General features: G+C 36.1%; 1 protein-coding gene across 1 annotated transcript in view; it reads right to left on the reverse strand.

The window, feature by feature from the left end:
• Nucleotides 1–18,955, reverse strand: part of LOC106884504 (mitochondrial import inner membrane translocase subunit TIM44) — a 32,291-nt gene extending 13,336 nt beyond the window's left edge. Inside the window, exons 1-8 of the mRNA XM_014935925.2 lie at nt 18,122–18,955; nt 13,896–14,033; nt 10,845–11,069; nt 8,113–8,190; nt 4,595–4,675; nt 3,655–3,804; nt 1,056–1,125; nt 853–922 (exon numbers count right to left, since the gene is read on the reverse strand). Of these exons, the coding sequence (XP_014791411.1) occupies nt 853–922; nt 1,056–1,125; nt 3,655–3,804; nt 4,595–4,675; nt 8,113–8,190; nt 10,845–11,069; nt 13,896–14,033; nt 18,122–18,166 (857 nt within the window). The 5' untranslated portion in view covers nt 18,167–18,955. The remainder of the gene's footprint in view (nt 1–852; nt 923–1,055; nt 1,126–3,654; nt 3,805–4,594; nt 4,676–8,112; nt 8,191–10,844; nt 11,070–13,895; nt 14,034–18,121) is intronic.
• Nucleotides 18,956–19,965: the final 1,010 nt, after the last annotated feature.

The following is a 19,965-nucleotide window of genomic DNA, read 5'->3' on the forward strand; positions in this document are numbered from 1 at the left end:
GCTTGATGCCTCTGTAATTATTTGTATCTAAAGCGTCACCTTTACTTTTGTAGCAGTTGACTATGATGCTGCTACACCAGTCATTGGGTATGACTCCTTCGTGTATCACTTGGTTCGTAATACGGGTGACTAGGCTATAGCCAACACTGCCAGATATTTTGAGCATCTCTGCAGTGATTCCTGATGGGCCGGGGGCTTTCCCGGTCTTCATACTCTTAATTGCTTTATCTACCCTGGTACTATCAACTCGGATAGCTGGTCCCTCTATTGGGTCGACATACGGCAGGCTTTTCCTTCTTTATTTGTATACTGTGTATATTTTCCTCATTTCATTTCATTATTATATATACACTCCGTGGAGGCGCAATGGCCCAGTGGTTAGGGCAGCAGACTCGCTGTTTCGATTCCCAGACCAGGTATTATGAGTGTTTATTGAGCAAAAACAACTAAAGCTCCACGAGGCTCCAGCAGCGGGTAGTGGTAAACCCTGCTGTACTCTTTCACCACAACTTTTTCTCATTCTTTCTTCCTGTTTCTGTTGTACCTGTATTTCGAAGGGCCAGCTTTGTCACACACTGTGTCATGCTGAATCTCTCCAAGAACTACATTAAAGGTACACATGTCTGTGGAATGCTCAGCCACTTACACGTTAATTTCACAAGCAGGCTGTTCCATTGATTGGATCAACTGGAACCCTCATCGTCGTAACCGATGGAGTACCACAATATGCACACTCCACTCACTTTATGTCTTTCTTTGTATTGTCTCTCTCTCACCCTTTGCCCTGGTAGCAAATAAAAAGAAATCATTTTATTATTATTAAATGTAAGGAAAAAAAAGAAAGAGACTTACTCATTGGCTTCCACTACTTTTTCATTTGGGTCTTTCTTTGAAGACTTTTCTGAACGTTTCCTCAATGTCACTTGAAACCAGAAAGAAAAAAAAGTATTTAAATTTCATGAGAAACAACGAAAATTTTGTTTTATATAGGTTTGAATGAGTCTATCTTTATCTTTAGAGAGTTTCATTTGTTTAGTGAAATTAGGAAATAATACCTGGTGCTCGATATGTCCTTGCTCGAGATAATGTTGTCTCCTCAATTTCTTTCTTGACAGCCTTAACTCCCTAAGGTAAAAAACCATGAGATTTTAGTGATTATTTGAAGACTACATATATTAGTAATGAAGGATAATACATCAAATATGTCTGTGAGAAATAAACATTCATATAAACAGAAGTTTGAGATATATGTATGAAAGGAATGACTGAAAATGAAAAGGTAGTCTTAACTGTGCAAAGAAATATCACAATAGTCCAACGTTTAAATATGTAAAGGTAATAGACCACTATTTGCTTTCGAATGCAGGTAGCAATAACAATAATACAAAAACTATGTATCTCTACACACTTTTTCAAGCTTTATCTAAGCTTCAAGAATAAATATGTCATCTTGACTCATGATATGGTAATGAAGGACTCCCCCTGATGAAGACGATATATGAGTGCTCAGCTTGTGCCGAATGACCTGCACAAATGATTTATTTATAGGAATCAAATGTATGTGCAGTACATTAGTTTACTCCCTCAATCAAATCAACATTACCTGGACAGGTGCACGGTGTGTCAGGTGTCAAAGTGATCACAGAGGAACACAGGATGAAGTGTTTTGCTCAAGAACACAATGAACCACCCAGCCTATGAATTGAAACTATGATCTCATGACTGTGAGTGCAACACCGTAACCACCGGGCTTTGCATCACCCTCACGACTAGGGAATGAAATGGCAATCATTAGAATTTGGGATAAAATATTTTGCACTTTTTGTTTCAACTCATGCAGTTTGAGTTTAAATCCCAATGAGGTGAACTTTACCTTTCATCCTTTCCAGATTTAATCAAGAGAAATGTGGATTGGTAGAACCGTGAGGTTGAACAAAATACCTCGTGGATCTATTTTGTCTCTTTGTATTCTGAGAATGTCTGTGATGACACTGGTACTAAGCTGTGTCGGCCCAAGTCAGTAGTCTTCCCTCTTGAATAAACATCAATGTTAATGGAGAAGGGAAACTTATATGTATGGGTAACTATTAATCTCCTTCAAAAAGTTTACCCAGACCTGCACCAGTGGCATATGGCCGTCGTTGTCATTGGGTGTGCTGTCATACTGACCATACTATGACTACTAACATTACTCATATTAGGCATACAAACTACACTTTTACACTTTTACTTGTTTCAGTCTTTTGACTGCGGCCATGCTGGAGCACCGCCTTTAGTCGAAGAAATCGACCCCAGGACTTATTCTTTGGAAGCCTAGTACTTATTCTATCGGTCTCTTTTGCCGAACCACTAAGTTACGGGGACATAAACACACCAGCATCGGTTGTCAAGCGATGTTGGGGGGACAAACACAGACATACAAACACACACACACACATACACATATATATACACATATACGACGGGCTTCTTTCAGTTTCCGTCTACCAAATCCACTCACAAGGCATTGGTCGGCCCGAGGCTATAGTAGAAGGCACTTGCCCAAGATGCCACGCAGTGGGACTGAACCCGGGACCATGTTGTTGGTAAGCAAGCTACTTTATTTCTATTCAAAATGCAGGATCCAAAATGTAAATAATGTAAACTTAATTCAATTGGGATACAGATATATGGCACTAAAGTAAACTGGATTAATAATACCCTATAAATTGTAAGCATTCTAAAATAAAGCATAATTTTCTTATGCACACACACTGAAAAATAAGAACCATATAATTTTACTTGCTTAAATTACTTATATGTAAGTTCTATTCTTCTTCTTTGAGATGTAATTTAAAATAAATATGTGACTGCGCTGTCAAAGCTGTTGCACACCTTTTGTCATTAATTTTTTGCCATTCTCCCATTCTTATATGCCTGGCACTATATTATGATACAATGCGCTGTGAGATGTGCAGTAGTATTTCAGGACACCTGCCACCAAATTTTAAGCAGGGGTATAACAAAAGTTTTCAGTTACTCTTACTCTCTTTTACTTGTTTCAGTCATTTGACTGCGGCCATGCTGGAGCACCACCTTTAGTCGAGCAAATCGACCCCAGGACTTATTCCTTGTAAGCCTATTCTATCAGTCTCTTTTGCCGAACTGCTAAGTTACGGGGACGTAAACACACCAGCATCGGTTGTCAAGCGACGTTGGGGTTGGGGAGGGGGGGAACACAGACACACAAATATATATATATATATACATATATACGACAGGCTTCTTTCAGTTTCCGTCTACCAAATCCACTCACAAGGCTTTAGTCGGCCTGAGGCTATAATAGAAGACACTTGCCCAAGGTGCCACGCAGTGGGACTGAACCCGGAACCATGTGGTTGGTAAGCAAGCTAGTTATGATCTGTGATTAAATTAATGAGTAAGGTTTATATTTATAATGAATTTGCCATTTTCAATGGGTGTGCAGAGCACACCTAGCACACCTGGAATATATGCCCCAGACCCGCACATGTTTAAATATATGGTTACTACCATCCTAATGGAAGCCCTTTGGCTTTTAAATGTAACACTAAAAAATAATTTTTAGCTATATAGCAACATACACATCAGACAAAGAAAATTTAACAGAGAGAGGATAAAGAAAAAGAAACATACTTCTGAAATATTCTTGAAGGTCGAAGTTTGACCAATACTTTCTCGGCCTTTAGAAAAAGTTTCAGCCGCTTTCTCGGCAGATTTACCAATTTCTTCTGTAAACTCTTTTCCTTTTTTAGCAAACTCAGTTTTCTGAACTTCCTCTATAGTCTAAAGACAGAGCAGAAAAGACAGAACATATATTTGAAAGAGAATGTATATTGCAAAAGTAAAGATGCAGAAACCAACAAGTCAATAATAAGTTCTTAGAGAGTTCAAGAATCCAACAAACCTAGACCATACTTCAAGTAGAATTCCTGGTTGAAACCATTTCTTTATTCATAATGCTAAGAGAAAGGTAAAGATATTATAACGTTCCACTCCACCCTTTGATTAAAATATAAGGCTCAACGCTAGACAAAAAGAAACCCATATTTAAACATGAGAGACTGCATCATCCCATTCTCATCACTCTGCCAACTCTTCCTTCTCTGGCTCCTATGTGTGAAAGACTGCATCAAACCAGCTGCACCCAATATACTTCACCTCATCCTTTCAGTACTTCATCCATTTCTCCCCTCCCCCACCTGCTCACTCCAATCCTACTCTTGTCCTTCTCATCACCCATTTTGATCTGCTACTGCTTCCCTCATTGATTACATTCCCTGAGTAAAAAGTACACTCTTAGATCACAGAATACTCTCTATACTTACAGTGCATAAGCTCCCTTCCCTGAATGCAGATGCCATTTATACATAAAGCTATAGATGACAGCATGAAAATAACGGATTAAAAATACCTTTGGATAGAGAAAGTCAAAAGCTACCCATGGATCTTATTGTACCAAAGCAAAACAGTTCTTTAAATTTCTCTACCCATTTTAGATACTTTATTCTTACTGGCAAGAAATATAAAAACCATCCACAAAAATATTTTTTTAAATAAACAAAAATGACTTTACCTCAGATAGTTTGTCTTTGACATCTTCCAGTCTTTTCTTGAGAGCAGCTGAACTTTTTAGAGTTTCAGCTTCAATATTCTCCTGAAATAAAATTACCAATTATTAAAAAAGGTGTTCAATATTAATGAGTCACTATTTAGCTGAGTTTATGTATCTAGCAAATGCAGAGTAAATGGTTTGAAACCTGCAATAAGTGCTGTTCTCTATCCACAGCTAAAACATTTAATTCTTATTAGCTTAATTCATCTAGTGATGAATAAGTACCATGAGTACCTGCATACCAACTATAGCTGAAAGAAAACTATAGATACTTCATTATAATTATAAAAATATATTTTATTATATACATATATTACATGTCATCATCATCATTTGTCTGCTGTCAATGCTGGCATGCATTGGACGGTTTGACTGGGCTGGCATGTTGGAAGGCTGCACCAGGTTCCAGTCTGATTTGGCATGGTTTTCTACAGCTGGATGCCCTTCCTAACGCCAACCACTCTGAGGGTGTAATGGGTGCTTTTACGTGCAACCAGCATGGGTGCCATTTGCATGACACCAATATCTGCCACAACTGTGATTTTGCTTGACTTGATGGGTCTTCTCAACCATGACATAATACCACAGGTCTTAGTCATTGCCTCTGTGAAGCCCAACTCTTGAAAGGAATTTGGCCATTTTGCCTCCAACAGGCCCAATGCTCGAAAGGAACTCAGCCACTTTGCCTCCGTGAGGCCCAAAGTTTGAAGATCATACTTCACCACCTCGTCCCATGTCTTCCTTGTCTACCTCTACCACAGGTTCCCTTCACAGAGATTGGCACTTCTTTACACAACCGTCTTTGTCCATATGCATTACATGACCATACCAGTGCAGTTGTCTCTCTCTTGCACACCACATCTGATGCCTCTTATGCCCAACTTTTCTCTCAAGATGCTTACACTCTGCCATACATGCATACTGACATTGCACATCCAGTGAAGCATATATAAATACATGCATACATACAAACACATATATATATATATATATATACACACACAAAATATACTTAACCCTTTAGCATTCAGATTTCTTTGTCAAATGTAATACTTATTTATTCACATTGCTTTGAATTAATTACACATGATCTTCTAGCTTCAAAATTTCAACTAAGTGTTTGTATATTTTTAGAATAACATTGTAAGGTAGGCATGAAAGTTTGGATCTGGTCAGTTTTAAAATAAAACAGGTAGAATATTTGATCCAGATATGGCTAAAGGGTTAACTATGATCATAATATATCTATAAAATATACTTAATTATAATTATAAAAGCTATAATTAACAAGCAATGCTAAATTTAAAGCAATAGTAAACTATTATATAGACTAAATTTTTGTTAATACTTCAATATCCCAATAGGACATAGATGTGATCATCATCATAATTACAATCTGACAATCAACAAGAGGGAATTGTAATAAAAGCCGACAGAGATCTGTAATTGAAGACTGTTTATGTTAACAGCCACTGATTCTGCAAGATCTGATATGACTGATATTAATGAATAAGTAGTAAACAAATTTTAATATGGTCACAAGTTGTCATAAATCCCTGGGTGACAATCCAAAAGTTTCTTTAATTTCCTCCATGCTACAGCATTGCTAGCAGTCTATAGGATAAATTATTTATTCATAAGAGCAACACAACTTTAGGATTCCAAATTATAATGATTTAATAACCAATAGAAAAAAAAAACAGGAAAAACCATTTGAATGAAATAAACATACACACACTGAATATGGTAGTGGATAATGGTGGTTCTCCATCATTCAACAATGAAGATTCAGGTGTTCAGTCAAGTGATTTATCTGCTCCTGAATTAAAAAGTAAGTGGCTGAGAATTCCACATATACATGTGATCTGAATACAATTTCCAAGCACAATCAAAGTGACACTGTGTGTGACAAGACTGTTCCCTTCAATTACAACGACAATCCACCTGGTGGACTTCTGTGCAGTTTGCCATAATCCAGTTTCACCCACAAGGTGGGGTCAACGCAATACTAAAGTAACATTTGCACAGATGTCACACAATGGGATCAAACCTGGAACTTCTTGGTTGCAAAGCAAACTCTCTAATCATTCAGCCATATTGCATCTACACACAAAATGTAACATACTGCAAAAAGCAAATTAAAATATATGATTATTCATTACACTGTTTAACAAATTTTTTCTTTTTCTGTTGTCTTTCATCAGTAAGTATTATTTCTTATTTGCTTCTACCTAGAAATCAAAGGAAATGACTACTATTCCCTTCAAACTTTGCTTTTGTGACCTCGACATCAATATTTTGAAACTGACCTATTTTCCATTACGTTTCAGACAGATTTACTGCTGTATTGCTGAAGCAGAAATATCATTATAGCAAATATTCTGCTTAATACCACAGATGTGCTTGTCAGTTGCTTGACCTTAACCACTTGAGCATGTCTCTCCAGTGGCTGACAATATATACATCTTTGTTCATGGGCAGGAGTAGTGGGGGAGCATCAAAACCATGTATCGAGAGTGAGTCTTTGGGGTTTGAATAAATGTAACAAAAACAATGTTTGAAGGAAATATCAGCCATTTTTCATACTTTCTAGGAGTAAGCAAATAGGAAATAACAGTTGCTACCCAAGACAAAAATCGTGTTAGTGTTATTAGCCTCTGTAAAATGATCATGGGTATCTTTAGAAATTTAACTGCAGCAAATGTAGACAAATACTGCGTTAATAATTCTCCAACCCTAAGGTATCCACCCTCCCACTCACTTCTATTCACCTTGAACCTTGAGGAGCCACCTGGACACCTCATCTACACAATTCATCTCCTTGCAGTTCCTACTGATCATTCTCTCCTCTTCTTATTGTGATGAGAGTTACGATGTCTTCTTGCAAGAGATAGATTGGTCTGAGTAAAGTATGAATAGTAACAATCTGAGTGAGTTCAGAGTTTGGAGTGAGTGTTAGTCTGCAGTGAAGTCGGAAGGTATTGATTGGTTAATTCATAAGGAATATTGTTGGTTCATAAAGAGATTTGTTAGTTCGTTACATTGTTTTTACTGTTGTCTGGTTATCTTATCTATTGTGAGTAGCCATGCAGCTCTTCTACAAGGACAAATTCTACCACCTATTCTCATACATTAACCCCTCAACCCCAAACTTTTCCCCCACCTCTCTTGGGGTTCATAGTCTTGCAAGTTGTGTGGCTCAACAGTGCTGGTGGCACAGAAAAAGCACCCAGTACACCGTAAGGAGGTTGGAGTTATGAAGGGCATCCAGCTGTAGAAACTATGTCAAAGCAGACATTGGAGCAAAATATAGTCCTTGGGCCTACTGGATCCTGTCGAACCCTCCAACCCATGGCAGCATGGAACAATGGATGATGATGATGATGATGATAAATCCCAAGGTTACAAAAACAAGAATCTAGTGTTTACAATAATGCAGTATAAAACTGAGAACTGATTAAAGAAAGAAATATACTTACAAACTTCTGTCTGGCTTTTTGAATAGCATCTGACTGTTCTAATTTATTTCTCTCTTCTCGGAATTTTTTCAAGCTTTCCTAATCAAAATTTTAAATTAAAATATTTAAGAATCTGTAAAAAGAAAACACAATAATACAAACTATAATAAAGATTTCTCAAATGGGCACAATTTTTTTCAAGAGGGAGATGTTATTCCCTCTCAGTACCTGACAAGTGCTGATGTCATCAATCTTGGCACAATGGAAGGTTAACCCATAAACTGCGATAGGCCACCTCAGTGGCCAACGCGACAGTGCGATAGGCCACCTCAGTGGCCAACGCGACAGTGCGATAGGCCACCTCAGTGGCCAACACGACAGTGCGACAGGCCACGTTCGTGGCCATGGAAGTAGGGCATGATCTGACCTAATTTTGATGACATATAATGTATGCACACGCTACCCTTTCACCCCAGAAACAGTGTAGTCAATCACAGAAAGTGTTAAGAAACACTGAGTATTTTTTTTTGAGTGATAGATCGATGTTGACCTTTACCCAAAATAGGCTCAGCACTTCGTATTACATACAGCAAAATCCCAGCAGTTTATGGGTTAAAGTTGACTTTCTGGAATTATACTGTAAGACAATTTGCTTCACTGAATTATTCTAATGATAAATACAACACTTTCTTCTGCTTAGATACAAGAGCAGATTTTCTGCAGAAATGGTTAATTTACTTCCATAGCATATTATTGGCATTAAAGATTAGAAGAATGAATTTTAAAAATGCAAAGTTCATTCCATTTAATTTGAACAAAAAGTAGTGAGGAATTAGTCAGTTTTCTGTTTTATACTTCATTGGAAACAAAATATCAAATATTGTTTATAATTACTGAAGTCTGAAATCTGACATTGTTGATGCAATAAAACATTGTCAAGACATTCCTAATATTTAGAACTAAGGGGATACATCATTGAATAAATTTGAAAAAGTCTTTGTCTCTAGTGACACAATCTTCTCAGTCAATATGTAACAAGCCAACATTCTAAGGAAATTACACTGCATTACAACAGTTAAGCTTCTACTTAAGAACCAGAAAATATTTCAGCCTTGAAAAGTTCTTGATTTGATACACAAGTGACCTTCACTAATGCATTAGTCACATATTTGAGAAAGTGCTAATGCTACACACAAACATTCTTGACTCCGCATCCAGCAGAGCAGATAGGTAAATTGTTACTCACCACAAGATTACAACTCCTAACCCACCAACATTTTGTATCACTCTATCTGCTATCTTTTTTTCTACCAAAGCTATAAAATTTTTTGATACTTTCAACTAGGTTTCCATGTTTTAACCTCTTATATCCAACAGATACATTCAACCTCATTGCTCATTTTTTTCTCCACAGTTCTCAAACTAAACATTTCACAGAACTGTAGCACTATGGAATTCCCTCTCTGCTTACATTTCCTCTACAGATATCTCAACAAGGAGAAGTTCAAGCTGAACACATACAATATCAGTTTATTTGTTTGAAAGAGTGGACAACTGATATGGGCACTGTTCCTGTTCTTCAGACTAAACCAAGATTTCATTGGCACATTTTAGGGGAGGGCTACAGTTGATTGTAAAGGAACATACCCTAGTCATTAGAATATTGGGCTTACAGTCATTAGATTGTGAGTTCAATACATGGACCAAGTTGCATCTTGTGTCTTTAGGCAAGGCCTTTCATTTCACATTGTTCTAGTCCACTCAGCTGAAAGGGAGTGTTGCTGGATATTAATCTAGAGTGGGGCCACTGTCCTGCTGAGGGAGTAGTTTTGTACTCTAAGTTGTTTACACACCTTGAAAAAACAGATAAGCTCCAGCTTCATGAGCCTGTAAGTTTGAGGCAGACTGTTAGAGTTAACTGGACTGACCCTAGTACTGTTACTTATTTCACAAACCCATGAAGGTGAAAACCACCTTGGCAGTACTTGAACTCAGAGCAATACTGCAAGATATTTCTCCTAATTCTAATATTTCTGCCACACCATTATTTCCCTGATTTAATAACTGTTTCTAATGGAAGTAAAGACCTAAAATTTGCTGGGAAGGGTTTACTCAATTACATCCACCCCAGTACCTTACTGGTACTTTATTTCATTGATTCCAGAGGGATGAAAGGCAAAGTCAATCTCAGAACATAAAAGAGTTAGAAGAAATATAACAAGCCATTTTGTTGGATGCTCTAACAATGCACACAATCCACTATAATAATGGCTTCAAATTTTGACACAAGGCTAGCAATTTTAAGGGGATGGAGTAAGTCAACCCTAGTGTTTAACTGGTGTTTACTTTATCAACCCCTGAGAAGATGAAAAGCAGGGTCATCCTCAACAGAACCCAAAACATAACGAGTTCAAAGAAATGTTGCTAAGAATTTTTTCTAACACTCGAACAATTCTGCCAGTTTGCTGCTTTAATCCACCATGAAAAAAGGTATGGTTAAATACAGAACAAAACTAGTGTGTCTATCTCCTTGAAAGATTTTTAAAACTGAAGTGGGACATGCATAGTTTATATCTGGTCATATTTCTTCAATATACTTTTTAATAAGTTTGTAATAAAAATAATAATTTGCATCTAATATATTTTAACTAAATGGGCATCTTTTTTAATAGATTGAATGATAAAATATCATTATAACTTTTAATATAAATAACTTTATTTTTAATTAAAAACAAAACGTCTAGGTAACCAACCTTCATCTCTTTGTTCTGAGTCATTTCTTGTTTGATGTTATTAATAAAGTCTGTGAAAAAGTTCTTTCTTTGAGACATGAACCGAAGTTGAGAATGCACAGGAAAGGAACTAACATTATTCAAAAGATAAGTTTTACTTCCGTAGGCATTAGACAAGAAAGGAGACAGCGTTTTGCTTTCTAGACTGTGATATCTGTGCGTATGAGATATATGATAGTGGGAGATCTGAAATGATAAAACAGTGGGGGAAAATGCAAGGAAGCATGTTACACAGATCATAAATACAACAGAACAACAAAATTGAATATATGTAGAGTTATCACATCGCTCTTTTGATACCAACTTTTGATATCCAGACTATGAAATAAACACTGTTTAAAGTTATTTAAATTAAAACTTTCTAAAGAAATTTCATGTTTAAATCCAAACACCAGGTTAATTAATAACTTATTTTATTAAATTCTTCATTATTTTCAAAATTAATTGAAACAAAGGTATTGTATTTCAACAAAAGGGTTAGAGAAATGCTTGACCTATTTCCTATTGTTATCGTTTAGCCCAAGGTTGATCCTGATTGAGCAGATCTATGGTTAAAAATATACCGGTAATACCTTACCCAACTATATTTCTCAGGCATAATGTATCTAACATAACATTATACAGACTGTCCTCATTTAACGACCTACCTATTTAATGACCACTTGGAGCTACGACGAACTTTACGAACCGTCATTACATATTTTACAAAATAGAATTTGAGGCGATTTTCCAAGGTGGAAAGGCAGACAACTGAACTTTTCCGATGTTATCGAGAAATTTATGATGAAAAAAAGAAGATAACAGAGCAAACAACACTGACGAGATTTTTCATGCATTTTGATGTCAAGAATGAGTTGCTTTTGTAATCTTTATCCAAAGTAAAACAAAGTTATTATGTTTGAGTTTCCTTTAAACCTTTTCACCTTTTCTATTAATCCTGAGAAAAGTTTATTAGGCGTTTTATGTAGTGGGCCTGGAATCACAAACATACTTACGATGTCTGAGCTACAATAACACAGCATCCATATCCTAACTTTTAAGGTTTTCCTTGTGATAATCTTACTGTTATTTATTCATTTTTCAACAATTTATGTTAGTGATTCTTGGCCCTGTACTGCATATACTTTATACAGTACAGTATTCTGTTTTTATATGTATGTACAGTACACTATACCTATAAAAGAAAAATACGTACCCTATGAATATTCGTTTAACGACGGGGCTGTTGGAACGTAACTCGGTCGTTAAATGAGGACAGTCAATACAATGTAATCTTCGATATCATTTTTAAAGATGAGAGATTATGACTTAAGGGAAAATTGACTATTATTTCTGCAAGGCTAAGAGACTATGTAGCAGCTCTCTGCTTGTCTAAGAATGTGCTTTCTGTTTTATAGATGGGTAGGTAACTAGGAAGAATATTTACAAAGCTTTACCGATGTTAATAATTATAATTGGGCTAGTTACCTCACATTGTTGTCTAACATGTTTATCAGAAAGCTGTGTAGGTTAAGTGGAAAGATGAGCTATATTTCATACTTAAAGGTGGAGTGTTAGGATGTGTTGTGATGAGAATGAATCTGGAATTTTTGAGAAGAAAGATGCCAAAGCAGTATTTTAAGGTTCTGTTCTTATATTTTGCTCAAAAAACTACACTGTCATAGTTGAAACTTTACTAGAACATTATTATTGTAGATTTTGTTGTTGTTGTGCATGAATGAGGCACAAACTGCTGTTTGCAAGGCTGACAAAATGCACTTCAGCCCTACTTCAGTGAATAATGGTAAGTAGGAAAGACTTTGAGCTATTACAACAAAAATAATACCATTCATCTAGTAGCATGGGAAAATTAATGTAAAATGAAATTTTTTAAAAGATTACATCATTTCAGATATGCATTTCACTCTTACTCATGATCAGGAATGAAGGTAAATAGGAAAGATTTCCCGCTATTAAAAAAGATAAAAATCCATTTATGCTATATTAAAATACAATTAAAAAAAGAAATTACATCATTTCAGATATGTACATATATTGGTTTCATATTTTGGTACAAGGCCAGCAATTTCAGGGGAAGGACTAAGTCAATTACATCAACCTTAGTGTTCAACTGGTACTTATTTTATCGACCCTGAAAGGATGAAATGTAAAGTTGACCCTGGTGGAGTTTGAACTCAGAACATAAAGACAAATGCAATGCTGCTAAGCATTTTGCCCGGCGTACTAACAGTTCTGCCAGTTTGCCACCTTAATATGTACATATATTGACATTCATTTTACTATACATTCAAAGATGAAATGGCTATCACATACTTCAATATTTATGTTACAAGAATGATAGCTTCTTTCAAAACAGAATGCCTTTATTTAACACCACACAATTATATGGTAATGGTGTTAAAATCTCTATGTTCTCAATCTCCAAAGAACACACATCAGAAACATTGGATTTTTCTTTCCTCGTGGCAAATTAACTCTTCTACAATCTTCAATGCCCTTATCATTGCTAACCTCTCAATAATGGAATGACGGGTATCTATGGTTAGTTGGTAGACTGAAATAACATTTGTTACCAAATGTCGCACTAAAATATGCGAAGCTATGCTTTGCTTCTAAAGCAAGATCTGTCTAGAGTCCAAGACCTCCAGTGAGAGGTGTTGATGCATCTGCACATGTATTTGCAGGCATAGGCAAGAGTTTTAGAGAAAGGCTGCAGTTGATTTTATATGCTAGCAATGATCCTTCTATGCATGTGCACAGAAGTTTGCATCGTGTGCAAATTTAGCTTTTTTGCAAAGCATGTGCAGATTCTTGTGAGTGACAGGCAGTACATTTCATCAGATAACTGAATGAAGATTTAATTACAGAAGTATACTTTAGTAATAAGCATATATACAGATTAACAAGAAGAATGAGCAAAAGAAATGATGAAAAGGAAGATACCTGGGAAGAGAGAATAAAAGAGTAAGAATAGGGGAAAGAAGAGAGGAATACCAAGAAAGTAAAACATACCTGTGATGTAGAAGAAGAAAATTCAGGAGAGAGAGATGTAGAAACATGTTCAGTTGGCCGGCCATCAGACTGATTGAGTTGAGTTGTAATGCACACATGTCTGCAAGCCAGCTGCCGTGGTGTATGCAAGTGTAATTTCTGGAATTTAAGAATTAGGAAGGTATAAATATATCAATCAAAAAGAATACGTCATCTCTAAAATAACAAATAAATAATTCATACTTCGTTTTGTATTTGGTTTGCAAGATTCTTTATGTGAATTCATGTGTTGAAACAAACTTTGTTGTGTCTTGGGGGAGTCATTAGACCAAAAACAAAAATGATTGACTGTTTAATCAATAAGTTAAACAAATGATCAATTAGTTAGTTGGACAGATATCTAAGCAATTGACTAATAATAAAGGAGTGAAACTGAACCAGTATGTGAGTTATTAATTTTGGATAATGACTCTTCTAAGACAACAAAATAATCCATAACTAATCATATTTATGCAAAATTACTTATAATTTTTAAGTGTCACTATAAAGAATATATAAATGTAGTATCAATTCCATGAAAGTCTAAAACATGGAAATATATCTTCAATCTTTCACCATATTTTATAACCAACATTTCTGATGATGCTCATTGCTTTTAATAAAAAGCTCAGTATATCTGCATGGATAAGAAGTCTGCTTCTCAAACACATGGCTTCAGGTTCAGTCCTACAGAACAGTACTTATAGCTCCAGTCCAACCCAATAACTTGTGAGAAAATTTGGTAGAAGGAAACTAAAAAAAAAAACTCATCATATACGGTACATATACATATATTGTGGAGTGGGGGTAGACCCAGGACGATGTGGGTCAAAGTGGTGAGAGAGGATCTACAAATGTTGAGACTCACAAAAGAGATGACAGGGACCAAGATTCCTGGCAGTTTGGTGTGCTTGAAAAGACACATATCAAGCTAAATAAAAGCATGGCTGTCTTTGCATGCAGGCTCGTCCCTTGCAATCCTTTCCAGCTGAGCATCCCTAATCTTGTGGGCTCATAAGTGCTGGTGCCACATAAAAAGCACTCATACCAGTGCTGCATAAAAGCACCCAATACATTCTGTAAAGTGGTTGGCATTGGGAAGGGTATCCCGCCACAGAAACCATGCCAAAACAGACATGGAGCCTGAACAGCCCTTCAGCTGGTCAGCTTCTGTCAAACCATCCAACCCATGCCAGCATGAAAAATGGACATATGATGATAATGATGATGATATACATGTACCTCTAGTGAAAACCCAGTAAGGTTTGAAAATTGACTAAGGCTGTTCATCATAGTTTCAATCTACAAAGAAATAGTTAAATTTATCATTTTTGTGTTGCTACTAAGTAGGGTTACATATATAATATCATATCTTGATAGTGTGTGGCCTGAGACTCTCACTGACAGGCCACTGATATTAAATAAAAAGTTAAATACTTGTCGTATACTAATTAGTGGCCCTAGTTTTCTGTAGCTACTGGAATTGTTGAGCATATAAACGGATTGACTATTTATTTTCACTGGAACTGATAAGAACCCAATAAAGTTCAAAAATTGATTAAGATTGCTCAGTTGTTTTAATCTGAAGAGAAATAGTTTAAATTGCCATTTTTATTCTAGTAGAAATTGGGACAATTTGTTGAGAGGAAATGTTAACAAACATCACTAGCCTAGCTACAAATGGCGATGCCACTGTTTGTAATGTACATTGTAAATATCCACACAGATACACACATATATATGTATGTGTGTACGTCTGCATGTATGTGCATGTGTATCTTTGCAAATATTTACAATCTACATTATAAACAGTGGCATTGCCATTTGTAGCTGGCTTGTGATGTTTGTGAACATTTCCTGTCAACAAATTGTCCACTTGCCCTGTGCTTTCAGATTCCAGTGGAATAAAAATTCCCTTAATTGAAAAACAAATATGGTTGGTGACAGAAAGAGTCTCTGGCCATAAAAATACTACAACAAAATCCCACCAATATAACCCATGCTACCATGGGAAAATGTACATTAAACAAATGAAGAAACACCTAAAGCATAACAGGCAAATAGATGCAAAAACTAAATCTCTCCATAATAAAAACGGTGCCTTCCACAACATTGATTTAGCGATTAGTGACTTCAGTTTGTAAAATTTCTTCTCACAGTCAAATATGCTCCAAACAATAAGTTTAATTTTCACTCCTACAGATTTACACTTTGTAAATACTATTCACATTATGGAATGCATCTCTTTGGATGTAGCGGGACCAAAACAGTCAATGTCTTGAAACAAGCATCTCTTAGCAGCAGCTGATGAATAGCCAGGTTTCCTGGTACTGATATCAGTTTTTAAACCTTTAAACTTTCTTTTTTTCTAACTGGAACCCCCAATGATGACCACAGTGATAAAAGAACTTGACTCATGTCTGAATGCAAAATATTTTATGAAAAGAACCACACAAATCAAAACCAAACCTTGCAACCCTAGAGGAAATGGTCAATGCAAAAAAATCATTTACACAATAGGGAAATGGCTACTTTTAATTTCAAAATCACAGTGTTTTTCGTAATTTTGTTGGAAAGATGTTCTTTTTGGTGTACTTCATTTAATTTACTACCAGCTGAGAGCTCTCAGCTATTACCCAAGGGAACTCACATTTTAGGTATGGTTTTCCAGTTAGCATCTCTCTACATTCAGGACTAATTTCCCCATGCAAAAGTTACTCCACACTAGAGAAAGCTTAATTGAATAAAATGAGAATTTTACCTAGATTCATAAAAATAATGGAGTATTAAGACACTGTTACATTTCCTAATGTGTCAGTGCCAACTCAATTCCAGATCTCAAAAACACTTTGACTTGTCATTGTTAAAAATTCCATGACTACTATTTCTTATGGGAGAAAAAGAATATCTGACTAGCAGCTATGCTGAGATTATTCCACAGAGATCAGCCATATCTTTCACTCTTATTGGTGCACTTCATCACTCAAAAAGATTTATCAAAGCACCTGAAAAACTTAATTTGTGACTTTTCAGGTCTCTTGTTATTTTTCTCAAGATTATCTCCATTTGTTTCCCAACAAGTGTCAACTATGGCATCGTTGAAGGGCTCGAATTTTCCTCTGTGGTATCTATTTTATATCCAAGTAGAACGAGCTGTAAACAAATATTTCACCATAGTCACAGTACAGTACCCACGAAGTTAACGTGAGCCGGTTAAATAAGGTCGTTCGACACCAAATAAACGAGCGTTATATTTGCGTGTTCCGTAACGTTAAAACGTTCTTTTGATCTAATACTACACCCTAATCAAGAACTCTCTTCTTGTTCATATGTTTACATATTAAGTAGCATCAATCAGAAGTTCAACTTGAACATAAATTGTATGACCCTCATCAGTGTGTGTGGGGAGGGACTTATAGAAGCAATAAAGAGACCCTGCCCAACTGAAAGTTTTCAAAATTCCCACCCATGTGTTCAATCGGGTTCTCCTTAATAGAGCAAACAGTTTATAATTGCTAAATAAAAAAAAACACCTGGAATAATAAGTGGTGATTGCACAAAGGATTCGAACAAAGAATATCAGAATTCTAACAGATGAGATCGTATCGGAATCCTGACAATATTAACAATAAAAATAAATAAATAAATAAAACAAAAGTAACAAGCTCACAGAAAGTTTGACCTTCAGAGACCAACAACGTGCCATTTTCTAAATTTTCTTTGAGCAGAACAAGAAAAATCAACAGAAAGAAAAAGGTAGTAGCAGAATATTTTCAAGTAACTCTCAATTTTCTAAAATTAATTAAAAAAATGAAAGAAAATTTCATGTAAGCATATAAACGTTGGTGAAGCACACACGATCCTAAGTTAACCAGGCTTTCCTTTATGCAGTATCAGGCCACATTGAGGTAGACAGTTGTAAGTTAATTGGCACATTGAGACTGATTAATAAAGGAAATCTCTAAAACTTTAAAAAAAAGCAAGTCGTCCGATACAGAAATATAAAGGTCATCTTGTATGGAAAACAAACAGAAGGCGGCGCTGAATATTGACGGTAGTACATGCGATTCGAAGATGTTCTCTGACAGACAGAAGAATACGAGTATAAAAAATTTGTTTTTTTTTCATAAAACACGAACACACATATCAAGTTAAAGTCATACGAAATACATTTATTTTGTCAAAAAACGAAAATAAAGATAACATACCCTAAGTTTATTCAGCTTGGCCGACTTTGCCAGTGAAGAAGCCATTTTAGCCCGGCTCGATTAATGATAACACTGTTGCTTTTACGTCACTTCCGCAATGCTAGACAAGTACCATCCACGTGTTTCCAGCAGAACAACCAGTCTTATGTAACTTTCGCTGGATTTAACTATCTTTATGCTTTCTATTTGTTAACATGCAATACCTGTCCTTTATTGTGTCAGACTTGAAATGTATATACTGGTGCATTAGTCGAGAATTTTCGAAAAGTGCGTAGGAGGCGGATGTTGCAAATTATTCTTCCAGTTAAAGACACACAAGCATTACGGCGGATAGCTGTCTGCTAGTTTAGAGTATTTCGAACTGTTTTCTCTCCGATATTGTCGGCAGAATCTTTAGCGCATCAAACAAAATGTTTAGCGGTATCTCTTCCGGTTGTTTATGTCCAGAGTTCAGATCTCACCGAGGTTGACTTTTCTTTTCACCTTCTTGGCTCAGTAAAATAAAGTACTATTAAAGTACTGAAGTTGATGTAATTGACTGGCCCCATCCCCTAAAATTGTAAAGATTGAGAAAAAAAAATGGCACTGTCATGGTATTAGCTGTCAGAAGTGAAAGTAGAAAAATCTGACAAGGAACGTTACTGCTGGTTTGAGTTGATTCTTTGGCGACTGACAGCTAATACCATGACTGGCCGGAGCGAGCTATCTGTCTGTCTGTCTCTATCTCTCTCTCTATCTATCTATCACTCGAAAGTTATTGGAACAAATTTGACACCTATATCCATGCGTTTGAAAACACACAGAGTATAAGGGTACTACTAAAGCAGAGTGGTCCCCAATGCGCAGTCACGCGTCCGCGCTAGCTAGTCGTGAGTGGTCGATCCTATTATTTTTAAACTTCAAACTTCATGTTTTCTATTTTGATAAATTCTCTCTGTTGAAAATTATATTTTTATATTTTAAATAATTTGCAATTTCAGAAAATATATTTTTATATTAAATTTGCGTTTTCTAATTTGATAAATTCTACGGACACAAACAGAGGTGAACGAGTGATAGATAGATAGATAAATAGATAGAGAGAGAGAGAGATAGTGAGATAGACAGACAGATAGATAGCTCCGGCTAGTCAGTAGCCAAGGAATCAACTCAAACCAGCAGTAACGTTCCTTGTCAGTTCTACTTTCAATTCTGACAGCTAATACCATGACAATGCCAAAAAATTTTTTTAATGGCGAGCTAGCAGAATCGTTAGCACTCCCGGAAAAAATATATAGTCGAGATCGACCTTGCTTTTCATCATTTCGAGGTCGATAAAGTAGGTAACAGTTGAGCAACAGGGTCCTTGTAATTGACTAACCCCTCCCCTCAAAAACTGCTTGTCGTGTGCCAAACAGAATCGTTAGCACGCCTAGTCCTTACGTTCTGAGTTCAAATTCTGTCATGGCTGACCTTACCTTTCAGCCTTTCGGGGTGGATAAAATAAGTCAAGCACTGGGGTTGATGTGATCGACTTATACCCTATTCCAAAATTTCAGACCTTGTGGTTATAGTAGAAAGGATCATCATCGTCGTCGTCACCATCGTCTTCATCATCATCATCATCATCATCATCATTATTCTTATTCTTCTTCTTATTATTATTGAGTGAGAGAGCAGTGCATGCCATCAAAATGACACTGGGATAAAATATACGAAGCCCAATATACCCATCATGACTACTTGTCTGATAAGGGTACACCAGTCACATGTATCACAACCATATGTGCGCAACATGGTGATCTCATATCAAGATAAATAGCGCATGACCTCGAAGGTGGGGCCCAGTTAGAATTTTCTATAGG

This window comes from Octopus bimaculoides, chromosome 2, assembly GCF_001194135.2.
Source record: "Octopus bimaculoides isolate UCB-OBI-ISO-001 chromosome 2, ASM119413v2, whole genome shotgun sequence".
In the NCBI taxonomy this organism is placed as follows: domain Eukaryota; kingdom Metazoa; phylum Mollusca; class Cephalopoda; order Octopoda; family Octopodidae; genus Octopus; species Octopus bimaculoides.